This window comes from Nomascus leucogenys, chromosome 3 (assembly GCF_006542625.1).
Source record: "Nomascus leucogenys isolate Asia chromosome 3, Asia_NLE_v1, whole genome shotgun sequence".
Lineage (NCBI taxonomy): Eukaryota > Metazoa > Chordata > Mammalia > Primates > Hylobatidae > Nomascus > Nomascus leucogenys.
The window spans coordinates 88,321,169-88,340,051 of NC_044383.1; the positions used below are offsets into that span (position 1 = coordinate 88,321,169).

The 18,883-nt window shown below is 33.8% G+C and overlaps 1 protein-coding gene across 12 annotated transcripts in view; it reads left to right on the forward strand.

Moving 5' to 3' along the window:
* GRIK2 (glutamate ionotropic receptor kainate type subunit 2) overlaps positions 1 to 18,883 on the forward strand; it is a 672,448-nt gene that overhangs the window by 467,329 nt on the left and 186,236 nt on the right. For all 12 annotated transcript variants that reach the window (XM_030809503.1, XM_003258377.4, XM_030809504.1 and 9 more), the window contains one exon: positions 1,306 to 1,512. In XM_030809503.1, coding sequence (XP_030665363.1) covers positions 1,306 to 1,512 — 207 coding nt within the window. The remainder of the gene's footprint in view (positions 1 to 1,305; positions 1,513 to 18,883) is intronic.

Sequence of the window (18,883 nt, forward strand, 5' to 3'; positions counted from 1 at the left end):
AATACCCTGTTTTCAGAGTTTCAAGTGTCTAGACTCTTTCTCATCTGTTGGATTATACTTCATTCATCTCTTACCTTCTCTGAAAAGGCTTTCAGGAAATTACTTAATTTTGACTTGTCTTATCTTACCAAGTACCTTGCAGTTGTTTTCTTTTCTATTGACCTATTTTATGTTTTTATACCACTTAGGAGGATCTGATAATATGTGTTGTATTTGTTTAGGCATTTTTTAACTGTTTTCTTCCCTTTATCATGAACTTCATGGCTCAAGGATTTCTATTTATATAGAGGAGGGCTGGCTCACAATAGATGCTCCATAAAATGATGTTGGATGAATTCATAAGCACTTGATAAAGATCACTTTCTTCCTCTCTCTCTTTCTATATATATATACACATATATATATTTTTTTCTTTTTTTTGAGACAGAGTCTTGCTCTGTCACCCAGACTTGAGTGCAGTGAGCGATCTCAGCTCACTGCAAGCTCCACATCCCAGGTTCACTCCATTTTCCTGCTTCAGCCTCCCGAATAGCTGGGACTACAGGCGCCCACCACCATGTCCGGCTAATTTTTATTTTGTAGTTTTTAGTAGAGACAGGGTTTCACTGTGTTAGCAAGGATGGTCTCGATCTCCTGACCTCAAGATTCGTCCGCCTTGGCCTCCCAAAGTGCTGGGATTACAGGCGCAAGCCATGGCACCGGCCTTCTTCATCTATATTTATAGTAAACTACTACTTTTTAAACTATAATTAAATATAGTAGTTGTAATTTTCATGGTTGTTGGGACAAAATGCGATTATATATATAAAAAGTCCCCACTCCAATTCTTCACACATAGTAGACAATTAGTCAACAATTTTTTTCATTAATTTTATCCATAGATCCCATGGAGACAACAGCATACCAGATATTGATTAAATGATATAATTCAAATTGGGGTATTATAATCATGGTGAAATTAGATGTTGAATATTATGTATTATATAGCATATATTACATATCACATATTATTTGTTATATATAACAAGATTTATGGCATAAGATATAAGATATACCATATTTTTATTATATAGTCATGGTGGGATTATAATAGTTAAGTATTTTTTTGTAAAGAACTACTATTTCCTACAAAACCTGAATTTTCTTTTAATATTCTAGACTACATTAATTATAATTAGAAGAAAATAAAGTTGACTGTTGTCCTAAATTAATGAGAAAAATTCTGTCTTCTAAGAAAAGCTATAATTCTGATGATGAGTTTCATGATTAACTGTTACCTCTTTTCTTCTTGTTCAACGTTTTCAGGAAGAACCCTATGTCCTTTTTAAGAAGTCTGACAAACCTCTCTATGGCAATGATCGATTTGAAGGCTATTGCATTGATCTCCTCAGAGAGTTATCTACAATCCTTGGCTTTACATATGAAATTAGACTTGTGGAAGATGGGAAATATGGAGCCCAGGATGATGCCAATGGACAGTGGAATGGAATGGTTCGTGAACTAATTGATCATGTAAGTCCCTTCCCTCATTATTTATTAGTTTGTTATGTTGCTACAAGGTTTATTCTTTTTTCTTGATGTATATGAGTAATAACTACAAAGAGCAGTGATATATTTCAAGCATGTATTTCCTTCAATAATTTTATTTAAGCTAGATAGTACTTGTCACTAAATATAAAGAATCTAAGAGGGATAAATAGCCCTATATATGTAAACAGATTAAATTTTCCACAGAAACTGAGAGATGGAACATTATTTCTTTTGATTATTACATTTCAAAGAGATACTTCCCAGGTCCTTGAGAAAGGCTTTCCTGGGCCATAAAGTTAGCAAGAGGCTTAATTAGCTTTTAAAGGAGTTATATACATCTTTAAAGAGAGAGGGAGAAATGACCTATAACTATGAGTTTTTAAAGTAAGTATTCTAAGAAAAAGGAGTGAGGAGGGGTGTTTCTTTCCTTATTTTCAGTTGGAAGAATCAGGCCTTTTATTTGTAATTAGAATTTAGTATTTAATTAGTATTTAGTATTTTTAATTAGCTCTTGCAATTGCAAGTCTTTGTTATTTTAGAAATAACACGTTTGTCACCTTCTTCTCCATCCCTCCTTCTTAAGAGGACGTTAAACATACAGGGTTTGGTATGATCTTTCAAATTCATTATGATCTAAATAAGATGGTTCTTGGTGGTACAATATGAAGATGCAACTTCAGATAGACATCTTAACTTTAAAAAGTATAATTTATAAATTTAGAAGAGGAGACTTTGTTTCTTACAAAGGGTTGCAGCATGCAGGGTGGCCATTCAGACAGGTTGGGAAGCATAGTCTCTGGTTGGACGCCAAAAGCAGACACTTCAAGGGAGGGGCAAAAGGAACAGGAATTTATGCTAAGCAGGGTGGCTGAATATAATATATATATATTATATATTATATATATATTTTCCCCAATGGGCTATAGGAGAAGTCATAAATATTTATGAAAGGAGAAACTTGTGCAAGAACATGAACATGCCTCTCCATGGATCCCGTGTACAAAAATGGTGGCATTAGCATGGTCTGAGGGTGGAGTTTTCAGCCATATGGCATCAAAAAGTGAAGCACAGGACATGAAAATCCTTACTAAGCATTCTCTAAAGGTGGCTAGAGGCATTCAATGGTCATGGTCTAACAGGCAAAAAAAGGCAAGGCAGCATCAAGGTTGGTTGATATCACTGGTGAAGTCTTTCAAAAGGGCCGTTTTCTGTTGTCAGTGGTGAAATCTTGTGAACTGTCTTCTTTAGGGAAGAAAGTCTAAAGGCAGTCAGTGGGGAGGTTGGCGTATAATGAGGCCTCCTGTCATGGCTGAGAATACAGTTTTCAAGGATACTCTGGGGTTCCCTGGGCGGGGAAGAGGTCCATTCAGTTGTTTGAGGGGCTTTGGATTTATTTTTATTTCTCAGATATTAGGAGAAAGTGAATTTCTGAGGCATTAGGTATTGTTAGTCCTTGAAAAAAGACCTTTTCCTTGAAAACATCATCCCCTCTTCTCCACTTTCCCATACCCAGTAGGGCTCCATAAAATAGTGTGCTCCTGAGCACTTGGTAAGGCAAAGGTGAGTTCAAATCCTAATTCTTCAACTATGCAGTTGCATGCCTTGAGAACACTGCCTTGAACACTTTGAAACTTAACTTTCTGAAACATAAGATAGAGATAAATTATCATTTTAATAATTAGGAATGATATATAGGAATTTTCTAACACGGTGTCTGACATATAGTAGATAATCAATAAATAGAGATGTAACTAATAAGCCCAAACTTAGTGTCTTCTTACTTGTTCTGTCTTCTACTATAGTATTTATGAGTGTTTGTGTTGAGGGCTAAAACATAAAACACTTAGACGGTATTACAATGAGAAATCTGTAGGGACTATAGCACTACTATTATTAAATTTGAATTTAATCATAGTCAATGAGATCAGTATTAAGTTTTAGTAGTGAAGTTTATTAACTGGATCCTTTGCTGTCACAAACATACCAGTGCTTTCCTACCTAAATGACCTATATGTTGTGAATGGCAGTTTTATATTAAGACTAATTAAATACAGAGAAGCATTAGTAGAGAGTCAAATTCACTGTTAGATCAGCAATAGGCAAGATAAAGAAGAACAAAACAAATAATATTTAGGATACCAACGAAGCAGGGACACCGTTATTTTTGTTTGAAAATTACTCTTAATATTTAAAAAAAACTTGAAGTTGTCATTATAGACAAAATCAAAACATTTTTGGACCTTCTTATACTTATAGATTGATATTTTGTCAAATTTGAATTACACATATAGGGGACAAAGCTCTTGACCCCCTAAAGTTTTGCTGAAAATCACTGATAATGAGGCTAATTAATTAATAAGAGAAAATACATACAAATTTATTTAACTCGTATATACAGGACCCTTCAGAATGAAAACTCAACTTCCCAAGGAAGTACAGAAGCTTGTATTACTATCTTGAGGTTACAACGAGAATGGGGGCTTGGATCCTGGTAAAATAGTTTATGAGAAAGCAAAGAGAATAAATTTTATGGAGGGGCAATAAATGATTACTACGGAACAGAAATTAAGTTGTAAACAGTTTCGTTTTTTTAGAACTTAAATGATGCTTGAAGACAGTGATTATCTTGCAAAAGGGTCTGTTCAGATGTGGTTAGATTTTTTGTTTTCTTTCCTGTAATGGATAATAAGATTACAGGGAGGGAAACAAGAACACTTGTTCTCCTAGGTGAGTAAATTCTGTCTTTTTGTAGATAGGAAAAAAAGTCTCTTCTAGTGATCATTGATCCCCAAGAGTTTTTAACTTAAAATACTCATTATACCAGGAAGCCATATTTTGGGGTGAAATATTTTGATTTCCTTCACATGTAAGACAAAGTGAAGAGATTTATTTTCTTTTTTAAATCTTTGAGGATCTTAATCCAGCATTTCTCAAATACATTTTATTCTCTTTGTATTTATATATTTTTAAGAGATGGAATCTTTCTGTCACTTAGGCTAGAGTCCAGTGGCATAATCATAGTTCACTGCAGCCCTGAAGCCCTTGGCTCAAGTAGTCCTCCTGCCTCAGCCTTGTGGGTAGACATGCTAACATCCCTAGCCAATTATTTATTATTATTATTATTATTATTATTATTATTATTATTATTATTATTTTAGATACGTGGTCTTGCTATGTTGCTCATGCTAGTCTCAAACTTCTGGACTCCAGGGATCCTCCTGCCTTAGCCTCTGGAGTAACTGGGATTATAGACATGAGCCACTGTGGCTGGCTTCAAATACACTTGAAAAAATAAATTTTGTGGAAACTCATAGTTTGATACATTTTAAAATGTTAATAATATATGTCCTATTACAGAAAAAATATGGAAGAAAACAATCTATTTTGTCTTTCCTTTATATACTAATAATCTACTCTTTCAGTCCTAACAGATTTTCCATTGGGCTGATCATCTTCTGAGTTTTTATGATGATTGATGATTGATGACTTGAAATTTTTTGATTAGCTATAAAAAGTTGATAACTTTTGAAAGATATTAAACTGATTTGAATCTAAATTAGGATGCTATTTTATCATATCAGTTTGCTGCATTCATAATCTTCTGTATTGTACTGTATATTTGGTATTATTTATCTGCTTCAAATATACTGAAAATAACTAGGAGACATAAATAATAATAGTACAGAAAATGTTCAGCATTCAACAATATTTATTGAAAGAATGACACAAATATTTCACAATGTTCCACAACAAACATGATACTCAAGCACCATGATCTTTTGAGAATATGGCCACATATATTCCAAATGCTTTTATTGTTATGTTGCCTTCCAAAATCCCCAGTGAAAGTGTCTGTTCAAGGGCCAAGAAAACAGGGCAATACCTTCTTCTTGAAATTGAAGCATCGTAACCTTTTGTATACTATTTTATAAAATATTTTATCATATTTTTCATTCTTAAAAGCAAGCTTAGCTATTGAGACTAACATAGTAGAGATGACTACACAGAAACTTGCTAATGCAACCATTTTATTAAGTTGGGTATACATTTCACTTGTAGCTTTGGGTTGTGTTTTTGTTATAGTTAATAACTCATTTGTGGGCTCATGAGACAACTGTGATAAGCATGTTATTCTTAAGGCCAACTAGAATTATTCATTAGCATAAGGGAAAACACCTAAGCTGCAATAAGCTACCACAACATATTATTATGGGACTGCTTAAAGTGACAAGGGCAGGAAAATTACTTCCAAATCTCTGGTGGTGTTTGCCTTGGCACTGGAAAACCTCAGAGAAGATTTATGCTTGTAGACATCCATGCATAAGCTAATAAAGTAATGCACAAAGCATCTGTAGGGGCAGGTTGAAAATAAATCTCAGATCTGTCCTATCTTTAGTTTTTCACCCACCCATGTAGCTCATACGTTTGCCATTTTATTATGTCTCTATTATATACTTCCTCCCTTTAATATCATCTCCAGGAATGCATATATACATTATAGTCAGATTTTCATTTAATCAGCAATGTTATCTCAAAGCTTTCTCACTGAAATCGTTGCAGAGATACTGAAAGATTACAGTATATAATTTCAAGTACTCATGTTGGCCCTTAATTTCTTTTTCATTGTCCCCTGACACCTGATGGTTTGCACAGTCCTCAGCTCTTTCCTCTTGTCAACTGTTTAATGTCCATCCCCAGAGTTCTCTGTTGGGGCTCTACTCCAAAAAGCTTTTTGTGCCATTTTATTCTTCTAAAAAGCCTACTTTCTTTGACACCTGTAGAACTACTACTTCTGGCACTTAATCATAGACATTCCTTATTACTTGAAATTCTTTGTCCTTTCATCTTTCACACAGACTAATCCCAGCTGGAGGCAAAATTTCAGAATATCCTTAAGCCAGTGTTCTGCTGGTGAATCTCTGACCTACTGTCATAATGCTGATAAAATGTGTGAGGGAATACTGTGTACTCACAGTCAACAGATCTACAGTTACTTCTTAACTGTGCAAATTTGGGCACCCTCTCTCTAACTTTTCTCTCTCTCTTACTCTCCTGTGTAGCTTTGGGAAAGTTCCTTACTCTGTCTTGAGTGACTTCTATCATTTATACAATGGGAATAACGATACTGACTTCATTGAATGACGATGTGGATTAAATGTCAATATCTGAGAACAGAGCAGGACTATAGCCTTCTTTAACTTCGTTAAATACATCAGTGAGACAGCAGAGATTGGGTATATTTGGAGGAGACACAACAGAAGGAAAATGTAATGACAGGAAGCAGGAAAAATTTAAATGCTTCACGACAGTGAGGTAGATCCCTCTGTAGATATTAGGTCCCTCATGCTTCAGTGTATGAAGAGCTCCTGGCACTGATGGATAATGTCATGCCTATAAATACAATTTTTTCCTTTTTAAAACCTGATCCCTAGTCAAAAAACTGCTACTTAACCTGGGTTGCAACTGAAGAAACAGCATACAAACAGTTCTAAGACTGAGCTACTTAATGGGTTTTCAAATCAGATTTGAGAAGTAAACTCTAATTTGGGACATGAATGCATTGCATAGGCCTTAATGTGCTGAGTGGCAAATAGGAAATACTCAAGAAAAGTAGTTATTATTATTACTATTAAAATTATTATTATGGTTAATGTATCCAAAAAGGTGCCAATGTTTTTGAATGTTGCTATATTTTGTCTATTCAACCCCATGAGCTAGTTTACAGGATTACTGTTGAACCATGATTATATTTAAAACAAATAATTGACTAAATGTGTGCTATAATGTTATCAGAGAAAAGGGGCATTTAAAAACAGATTTTAAAGCCACATTATTCATTCCTTTACGCCATTAGAATTCTGTAGACTATGAGAAGTTATCTAAATAGTAACATTTAAAATTTAGCTCTTTTATAAGTGCCAAACATCTTTACAACTTCTTTGTCTTTAAAGAGATTTGCGTTTTAATATAATTAACCATTTGATGTAGGTAAAAGAGTGCATTGGACAATAAATGCTTACTTTTTAAATTATGGTCATTTTTGTAGCTTCAAATGTTGAAATTTTAGAAGTAAACAAAACTTGATCATCTGACAGGTTTTCTTAAAAAACCAGAATGAGAAAGAAATTCTGTTTCAGCTTAGAAAACAAATATAGTAAAATGGGAAGTCTGTTGGAATCTAATTCAGTATTTTACATTATTTTTAAGAAGACCCATGATGCCACAGATTTCCAGCTGTCCAAATGCTTCCCAGCATGCTGCCTTGGCATTGCAATTGGTATTTAATATTATCAAGCCTTTTATGATTCATAAATGAGCCTTGGAGGACCTCACTACACTTTGCTTTTGCCTCCTGATTGCTCTTTTATTATATGTTGAAAAGGAAATCAAATATTTGTTTTTCAGGGAACTTAAAAAGGCTCCAGGTATTATCACAAAAATGGAAACACTAAATCAAAAGTAGTTTATTCTAAATGAGAATTGACTTGCACAGCCATAGCTTTAAATTTTGACAGCACATTGTTTAATTTTGCATCCTAGTTGAGGCACTCTAGTACTTCTTGTGAAAATAAAAAGGCTAGGCGCGGTGACTCACACCTGTAATCTCAGCACTTTGGGTGGCCAAGGTGGGCAGATCACCTGAGGTTAGGAGTTCAAGACCAGCCTGGCCAACATGGTGAAACACCGTCTCTATTAAAAACACAAAAAAGTTAGCCGGGCGTGCTGGTGCACTCCTGTAATCCCAGCTACTTGGGAGGCTGAGGCACAAGAATCGCTTGAACCTGGGAGGCAGAGGTTGCAGTGAGCTGAGATCACGCCACTGAACTCCAGCCTGGGCAACACAGTGAGACTCCGTCTCAAAAAAAAAGAAAAAAAGAAAGAAATACAAATAATAAAAAAAAATTACAACCAACAACAACAAATAAAAACTGTTGGGGAGTAGAAATACTATTATTATGGTATTTTTAAAATGTTGGCAAAAACAACTAAAATCAGAAGTACAAATTTATAATTTCCTATGACCCCAAAGTGACAACTATTAACATATTTATTAACTTTGCTTCAAGTGTCTCTTTTAATGTAAAAGTTATAAAATATTACAGATAATGTTGAAGTGCCTTCCTCACCATAATTTTTCTCAATTTAGTATTTTCCACATCAATCATAAAATATAAAACTACATTTTCCTCATCCCTCTCCAGGTGTAACCAAAATTGTTCAATAGTACCATGTAACAGGATTATATCATTTTTATTTAGTCTTCTACTGGTAAACATGCAAAATGCTATAATTGAAGATGCACATCTTATCTTCCATAGCACCTATGCAAAAGCTTTTCCATGATATATGCTTATTTCACATTGCATGCCTGTAGCAAAACATCTCATTTACCCCATAAACATGTGAAATATATGAACAAGGAATTGTTGATCATAGTTCATGTATTTTTTTCCAATTTTGTTAGCGACCTCATCAGAAAAACAAATTTCATTAGATATTAAAAAGATTTTTCTCCAAAATATTTTTACTAATTTACATTTCTACCAATACTTTAGAAGAATTTCTATTCCTCTGCAAAACCATTAGTACTTGAGATTAGACATTTAGACTAGACTATTAGAGTGCATTAGACTATTTGAATTTGGTCAAATAGTCTGGGGACAAATAGAATCAAACTGCTTTAATTATCAGATACTCATAACTAGCCATGCTTTTTCTCCATATTTATAGGCTTTTTAATTTCCCCTTCTTTGAATTCCCCATTTACTTCATTCCTTCTTATTAATGCGTAGTAATTTATTATATTTTCTGAATGCCTATAATGCAAATATTTTCCCCAGCTAAGACTTTATCTCTTAATTTCGTTGTGTGTGTGTGCATGTGTGTGTTCATGTGTGTGAATGTATGTGTGTGTGTGTGTTTTCATATAGAAGTTTTAAAGTTTTAGTTTGTCACATTTAATCATTTTTTAAATGGCTTGTGATGTTTGTGATTTGTTGGAAAAATTCTTTTTAACTGAAGCTCAAAAAGATATTTTCCTATTTTTTAATATTCTTAATGTTTTTGTTTCTCAAATTTAGTTCTTTCATCCACTTGTGGTTTGTTTATTAAGTCCATACTGATTGGACTTCAACTTAAGTGAAAGCCTGAATTCCTTTCACGCCCTTTCTGAAGCAGTACCCCCACAACACACCAAATTCTGCTACAACATGTATGCCAGTAATTTTCTCTTCTTTGTAAAAAAGCAACTTGAAAAGCAAGTAATTTTTACTTTTAAAGAGACACTCTGTGATTATAATCTCAGAAGACAGAGACATTAGGAATTATGAAAAGTATATAACATTTTTTAAAAGGGCTAATATAGTTATTTTTAAACTTTTTTCTCAACGTGAATTTAATCAGTGAGCTGTTGAAGATATAAACAAAATGGTTCAGTGACAAGGATATTTTGAAATTTAATCCAGAAACATGGGCTATCACAGATCAGTGTAATTCTGATTTATGCTATACTAGACTATGATTCATTAGAAATTATCCCAGGATAGAGCCTCAACAAGCATTTATTGAATGTATATTCTGAGAAACACACTGTAACCACAGCAGTAATAATAGTTCTCAAATATAATGACTATATTTTATTAAAAAAAGGTTTGTTAAGTGTTTAATTTTTCTTTCAGTACTAATATAATAAAGAATGTCTTCTCCATGCAGTTCCACAATTAATATTATGTTTAGAAATATTTATATATTTTTTAAATTTAATTTTTTTTTGCTGTGATGTATTCTGAGAATACTTAAAAGAAATTGTTTCCCTAATAGCAATCTTCTGCTAATTTGCTATTAATTGCAAAATTATAGCAAAAACCAGAGCTAAGGATTATTTTATTTGGCAATTGTATCATGAATTATTGAATAAATATCCCCAATGTACACTACTAAGTTCCTTCAAATATGACTTCTGAACTTAAGCTACTTAAAATGTCTGTAAAAAATGTTTTGGACATAAATATTCCCAGAAAAAACATAGCACAGTCACAATTTGAAGATTGAGAGAAAGTAAAATACTAAACTGATATTATAGAGACCTATAAATGGAGACTTCTGTACACTCCTATCCATCCTATTAATAATTTTGCCCCTACAAAACTGGAAGCACCTAATTTGTTATGCAGTACAGAGCACTGACACTTTCTTTTCCTTAATGTAGTCAGGAAATGCTTCTTAAAAAAAAAAGTTTCAATGTCTTCTTAAATAAACAAAGAAAAACAGTTTGGAGTAGAAGAGGCGTGAAATTGGGAATTTCATTGCTGAAACAAAATGTATGTAAAAATGAAAATAGAAATATAAATTAAGGGCAAGAGAATTCTGTGAGGAAGCATGTCCAAAATCTAGGATTATTTAAAGTCAATAATAGAAATTTTGTATGTAATTTAAGTATAAATTTACAATGACACTATTGAAGCAGTGGGCTGAAAAATTTGTTTATCTGTGGTATATGGAACATCTGTGTGTTATTAAATAATAAATAATGATTTGCATCTATTACTACCATAACAGCAGAATAAATGTAACTGAAAACAGATATAAAAAAGTGGCTTTTTTAGATGACATTTTCCTTATAGCATACAGCAAATCTAAACAGAAAGACAAAAAAAGCCCCACAAAACTTTAAAAAGTTAAAAAAAGGAAAATCATAGCATGAAATTTATTAATGCTGTAGAAATTTGTTCAGTGTGACTGGATTTTCCTTTCACATTAAATTGCATAAAGTTTCTTTTCAAAGTAAATTTGAGTAATAGAAATTTCAGAAAAAAATTGCTCAAATAAGATATTCTTCATGATATTTCCATGTGGAAAAAAATTCAGTATTATTCATTTAGCATTTTTGTGCCACTCACATTTTTAGGTACTGAGAAACACATAAACCCTAGGTGAGATGAACATTAAATACATTTTATGTACTTTAGATAGTACAACAATAGAGATATTCTGAAAATATTTTGGGAAACATGAAGGGGTATATCTAATTTTGTCTGGAAGGGAAAGGGTCAGGGAAGTCTTTAAGCTTGAATTATGAAAAAAATAACAGATGCTTTTTCAAATACACTATTTTTAGTGCTGCAGTTCATTTAATTGCAGCACGTATTCTACCTGAGGGATGTTATCTTATGTAACACCACACATGACCAAAACAGTGTACTTGGTCAGGTTTATTTATATTTTGAAAGCCAATTCAATTTAAAATGAACTGATATGATTCAGACAATTTGCAGAGGGAGAATTAACATAAAGAAAGTTTCCACATCTTTTCTCCTAAGAAGAAAATAGATCTAGTTTTCTCAATTAAGAAGAATGTATTGAAAATGTATTGGTATGCTAATATGTAATTACACTAACATTAACCACTGTTGTTTTGTGCCAAAATCATGTGCCTTCATCCATGTAATTTCCTGATCACCTCTAATTGCATTTTAAGGTTTTGTGGCTCTTCTAGGAAATTCATTTTGCAAAAGATATAGCCACTGAACTGGAGTTTATTTTTTACATATTTTATTATGATATTCATCTGATCAAATCTTTTGTATTTTTAAAGCATTATCCAATTTGGATCATTGAAAATTAGAAGTAATGTCTGTGGGACCGTTACAGAGCAAATTGTCTCACTGTCCAATGTGCACAAAACACTGGCTTTTGAGGAAAAAAGGGCTTTATTTGCCTTTTTTCAAATGGACAAGTAGTCAGCAAGGAGACAGGAGTGGATTCAAATCTGTCTCCTCAATTTAGGGACCCCTTGCTTCTGAAAGAGTTTTAGTATTCAGGTTCTAGTCATGTCCCAGTCTTATTGGTATAGAGGGGAAGATTGATTGGTTTGGGGTGTTGTTAGATATCAAAGCTTTTTCTATTGTGCATGCCTAGGCTACATGACCTGAAGATTTTGGTTTTATTATATCTGAAAGGTAACTCAACATTTTGTTACCAACTAAGCAGGCCCAATTTGGGCTAGTCCAGTAGGTACAGGACTTATTCAAGTAAAAATTCAATTATGAATTTATGTGACAGTATTTAATATTAAACAGCATTAAACTGTCCTTTATGTCCTTGTATTTTCATTTCCATGAAAATGAATGATTTTGATACCTTGTAATCTACTAAACTCTCTTTGTTCACTGTAGATTAATTTGCTTTTAGCAACATTTAGATTTAAAATATTCTAATTTTACTTTGTGGCTTTCAATACATACATCGTTAAGGTCCTTTCCTAGTTAGAATATAAGCTGTGGGAGGGCAGTAACTGTATCTTAGCATGATACTTAACACATAGTAGAAAATGAGTGTTTGTTAAATGCATAAATCCTGTTTTTCCATCCAGGCCAGTTTGTCCAATTCAATGTATAAAACTACTTGTAATCAGGAATATGCCACAAATAGATTTTCCCAAGCATTACATTCTATTGATGTGCATGTTTTGTTTCCTCTGTGTAGGTGTCAATGTCTTGTTTGAGGCAGGAATGATTTGATTTTCTTGGTATCTTCCATAGCACTTGCCACAATGCTTTACACATAGTCAAGATGGTCAATAAATGTCTACCAAATAAATGGGTAGATAGAAATTATCCACCTACCCTTTTTTTCTTTCCACACTAAAGGAGTGCAATTAACTTTACATTGTACGTGTGATTACTTGAAACCATAGCTATAATATTATCACACTTTCCTTCAGAAAAAAGAATTGGGTAAATTGGTAAACTTATTAACAGAGTTTTGAAGTAGAGAAATATGTCATAGCTATCGAATAATAGATAAAGGCGTTTGGAAACACATAATATTTAAAACATAGACTCATAAAAAGTCATTTTCAAGTACTTCTTAAGCAGATACTATCAGATATATTGGACAATGAGATAATTTGAAAGCACGTGTTCTGAAAAACAGGGTAAGACACTTGGACAAAGAAGTTTTATCTTTAAGTCCTGAAAAATAAACACACAAAAATCAGAATTTTACCAATTATATCGGCGTACTTCAAATGAGATTTGATTACCTATACACACTATCAAAAATAGCATTTTTGTCGGGCAGGAGCAGAATGGAAATACAGTACACGCTGTAATAAAAGTATAATCAATATAAAAGTAAAGATTTTAGCATCAGCATGTTAAGAAAAAGTCATACTGGGCAACTCATGGTTTGTCTTTTAAACCTCTTAATAAAATCTTTTTGGATGGATCATTTCTAGAATGTATTACATGTATTTACTCTTTGAAACTGCAGGACAGTGAGCATAAACCAAACTCTAGATGAAAATTTCATATCTGTTTTTGATGCTTTCGTAATCATTCTATTTATATATTTAGTTTTTAAAAAAGTCATGAAGTGTCTTCTTTTTCTAACTTTTTTTTTTAAATTCAGGGGTTACATGTGCAGATTTGTTAGATGGCTATGTTGTGTGATGCTGAGGTTTGGAGTGTGCATGATCCCATAACCCCGATAGTGAGCATCACACACAGTAGGTAGTTTTTCAACATTTGCCCCCTTTGCCCCAACTCTAGTAGTCTCCAGTGTCTATTGTACTCATCTTTATTTCCATGTGTACCCAATGTTTAGCTCCCATTATAAGTGAGAACATCTAATATTTGGTTTTCTTTTTTGGCCGTTAGTTTGCTTAGGATAATGGCCTCCATCTGCACACTTGTTGCCACAAAAGGCATGATTTTGTCCTTTTTTATGGCTACATAGTATTCCATAGTGTATATGTACCGCATTTTCTTTATCCAATCCATTGTTGGTGAGCACCTGGGTTGATTCCTTGTCTTTGCTATTGTGAATAGCTCTGCGATGAACATACAGGTGAATGTATCTCTTTGGTAGAACAATTTATTTTCCTTTGGGTATAAATCCAAAGGATTTGGTGAGTCAAATGATAGTTCAACTCAGTTATTTGAGAAATCTCTAAAATGCTCTTCACAGCAGCTGGACTAACTGACATTCCCACTAACAGTTTATAAGTGTTCCTTTTTCTTCACAGCCTTGCCAATATCAGTTATTTTTTTTTGTTCACTTTTTAACAATGGCCATTGTGACTGGTGTGAGATGGTATCTCATTGTGGTTTTCATAATAATTGTATACTTCACATTGCAGTCACCCAGGAATATAAAATTCATGTCTATCCAATTTCTTATTCATGATTTGACCTTGAAATGTGGCAAACATTAACCCAGTAACCATTTACTGTATTAGTCCATTCTCATAGTGCTATAAAGAACTGTCTGAGACTAGGTGATTTATGAAGAAAAGAAGTTTAATTGACTTACAGTTCCACATGGCTGGGGAGGCATCAGGAGACTTACAGTCCTAGTGGAGGGGAAGCAAACATGTCCTTCTTCACATGGCAGCAGCAAGGAAAAATGCTGAGCAAAGCAGCATTTTTCTATATTCTATATTCTATATTTTATATATAGAATATATAAAACCATCAGATCATGAGAACTCACTCACTATCACAAGAATAGCATGAGGATAACAACCTCCATGATTGAATTACATACTATCTGGTCCCACTCACCGAACACGGGCATTATAGGAACCACAATTCAAGATTAGATTTGGGTGAGGACACAGCCAAACCATATTACCATCACTTTTATTCCTTCACCTCTTTGTAGGTTTAAATGAGCACTCATCAATAATTCCCCCTTCCCATCCCCTCTGAATAGCATGTACTCACCTCACATTGTATCTCATCTTCTTCATCTTATTTCCTATTATCATTTACTTACTCCATAATTCCTTACATACATTATATTTGTTTTCTACACAAATATTAAATAGATTAAGTAATTTTATGTCTGTTTTCAATGAGAATTTAAATCCTTTGAAAGTCAGAATTTTCAAAGATAGGTTGATAATAAGCTGATTCATGAGCCGAGCTTTATGAACTGAGGAAAACATTGAACATATTTAAAGCAGGGTTCACTGCTTAGCAGAGCAGCAAATGACAGTAATGCCATAGTGAAGATTTCTTGATTCTGGTTCTGAATCTTAGTTATATAGGTCCCCAATGCTTATTATGCATTTATTTAGGAAGTATTGAGGTAGTTAAACACAAGTGATTTTTAAACTGGACATTAATTTTTTTATTATTCATTAAGTTTTAGGGTACATGTGCACAACTTGCAGGTTTGTTACATATGTATACATGTGCCATGTTGGTGTGCTGCACCCATTAACTTGTCATTTACATTAGGTATATCTCCTAATGCTATCCCTCCCCCTTCCCCCCACCCCACCACAGGCCCCAGTATGTGATGTTCCCCTTCCTATGTCCAAGTGTTCTCATTGTTCAATTCCCACCTATGAGTGAGAACATGAGGTGTTTGGTTTTTTCTCCTTGTAATAGTTTGCTGGGAATGATGGTTTCCAGCTTCATCCATGTCCCTGCAAAGGACATGAACTCATCCCTTTTTATGGCTGCATATTATTCCATGGTATATATATGCCACATTATCTTAATCCAGTCTATCATTGATGGACATTTGGGTTGGTTCCAAGTCTTTGCTATTGTGAATAGTGCCGCAATAAACATATGTGTGCATGTGTCTTTATAGCAGCATGATTTATAATCCTTTGAGTATATACCCAGTAATGGGATGGCTGGGTCAAATGGTATTTCTAGTTCTAGATCCCTGAGGAATCACTACACTGTCTTCCACAATGGTTGAACTAGTTTACAGTCCCACCAACAGTGTAAAAGTGTTCCTATTTCTCCACATCCTCTCCAGCACCTGTTGTTTCCTGACTTGTTAATGATCGCCATTCTAACTGGTGTGAGATGGTATGTCATTGTGGTTTTGATTTGCATTTCTCTGATGGCCAGTGATGATGAGCATTTTTTCATGTGTCTTTCGGTGGCATAAATGTCTTCTTTTGAGAAGTGTCTGTTCATATCCTTTGCCCACTTTTTGATGGGGTTGTTTGTTTTTTTCTTGTAAATTTGTTTGAGTTCATTGTAGATTCTGGATATTAGCCCTTTGTCAGATGAGTAGGTTGCAAAAATTTCTTCCCATTCTGAAGTTTGGCTGTTCACTCTGATGGTAGTTTCTTTTGCTCTGCAGAAGGTCTTTAGTTTAATTACATCCCATTTGTCAATTTTGGCTTTTGTTGCCATTGCTTTTGGTGTTTTAGACATGAAGTCCTTGCCCATGCCTATGTCCTGAATGGTATTGCCTAGGTTTTCTTCTAGGGTTTTTATGGTTTTAGGTCTAGCATGTAAGTCTTTAATCCATCTTGAATTAATTCTTGTATAAGGTGTAAGGAAGGGATCCAGTTTCAGCTTTCTACATATGGCTAGCCAGTTTTCCCAGCACCATTTATTAAATAGGGAATGCTTTCCCCATTTCTTGTTTTTGCCAGGTTTGTCAAAGATCAGATGGTTGTAGATGTGTGGTATTATTTCTGAGGGCTCTGTTCTGTTCCATTGGTCTATATCTCTGTTTTGGTGCCAGTACCATGCTGTTTTGATTACTGTAACCTTGTAATATAGTTTGAAGTCAGGTAGCGTGACACCTCCAACTTTGTTCTTTTGGCTTAGGATTGTCTTGGCAATGCGGGCTCTTTTTTGGTTCCATATGAACTTTAAAGTAGTTTTTTGCAATTCTGGAAAGAAAGTCATTGGTAGCTTGATGGGGATGGCATTGAATCTATAAATTACCTTGGGCAGTATGGCCATTTTCACGATATTGATTCTTCCTATCCATGAGCATGGCGTGTTCTTCCATTTGTTTGTCTGCTCTTTTATTTCGTTGGTAAGTGGTTTGTAGTTCTCCTTGAAGAGGTCCTTCACATCCCTTGTAAGTTGGATTCCTAGGTGTTTTATTCTCTTTGAAGCAGTTGCGAATGGGAGTTCACTCATGATTTGGCTCTCTGTTTGTCTGTTATTGGTGTATAAGAATGCTTGTGATTTTTGCACATTGATTTTGTATCTCGAGACTTTGCTGTTGCTTAACAGCTTAAGGAAATTCTGGGATGAGATGAAGGGGTTTTCTAGATATACAATCATGTCATCTGCAAACAGGGACAATTTGACTTCCTCTTTTCCTAATTGAATACCCTTTATTTCTTTCTCCTACCTGATTGCCCTGGCCAGAACTTCCAACACTATGTTGAATAGGAGTGGTGAGAGAAGGCATCCCTGCCTTGTGTAAAATGGACGTTAATTTTTAATCTGAGTGTAACAAGGATGAGTGTTTCCCATTCCTCTTAATCCTTGTTGATAGGTGCAGTTAGAAGCCAATTTACAAATCGGTGGACAAGAAACCAAGGACAAAACCTCTGTAAGAGATCTCTTGTCCTGTATTTTGGGGGTATTTCTTTTTAAGTACTATTGCTAGTCATTTAGAATCAGAGCATCCTTTCTTAGAGATAATAATCTACACATACTATTTTTTCTTTCATTTTGCTTGGTAGACCATCATATATCTGCTCAGCCGAAACAGAAATGTCTCAAAGATGTTACAGTGCAATTGAGTAGGCTATTTTTTTTTTTACAGAAATAACTACTTTTCCTAAATTAAGAAAGTAGTAACACATTAATTATTTATTTCTGATGAAAATTTCATTTCTATTTTCTAAATTTGCTTTCTTCTTGTTTTTCTCTTTACTTGACTTCTTTTACATTGAATAAGTTTTCTTTGACTCATTGTTTTTTCCCCTCTATTAATTGGAAGTTATAAGCTTTATTTCTCTTTATTATTTAGGGGTTTTTATGGAAATTTTAACCAGCAAAGTTAACAAGATATTGATAACCAATATTTCACCCTTCTTCCAAACAATACAAGGACCTTAGGAAGCTTAAACTGATCAACCATTCTGCTGACATCTGCTATTATATTAGTTCTAATCTGATTCTTTCGTGTTTAGATTGAACATATTTTACAAATTTGTTTGCTTTACTTCCCATTTATTATTTATTTATTCTTATAGACAGTCTTCTGTGGAGTCCTGTTTTCTTCTAGAATTACATATATTGTGTGTGTGTGTGTGTATGTGTTTGTGTGTGTGTGTGTGTGTGTGTGTGTGTGTGTGTGTGTAAAGATCTCTCATCTTGGGATCAACATTACAAATAAAAACTTAATTTGAGTTACACATAAAATCGGAAGCCTGTATTTAGGAAGTCAAAATTTAAGAAGAATACGTGTTTAGGTGAGCTTGTTAATTATGTAAATAGTAAAATAAGTTTGAAACACGAAATTGTCATTTTTGTAGGCTAAAATTAAGTGTTACGCATTTCATATAACCTAACCTGTACATTTTTCCTCCTCATAATGCCTTTGAAATGTTTGCAGAAGCTTTTCT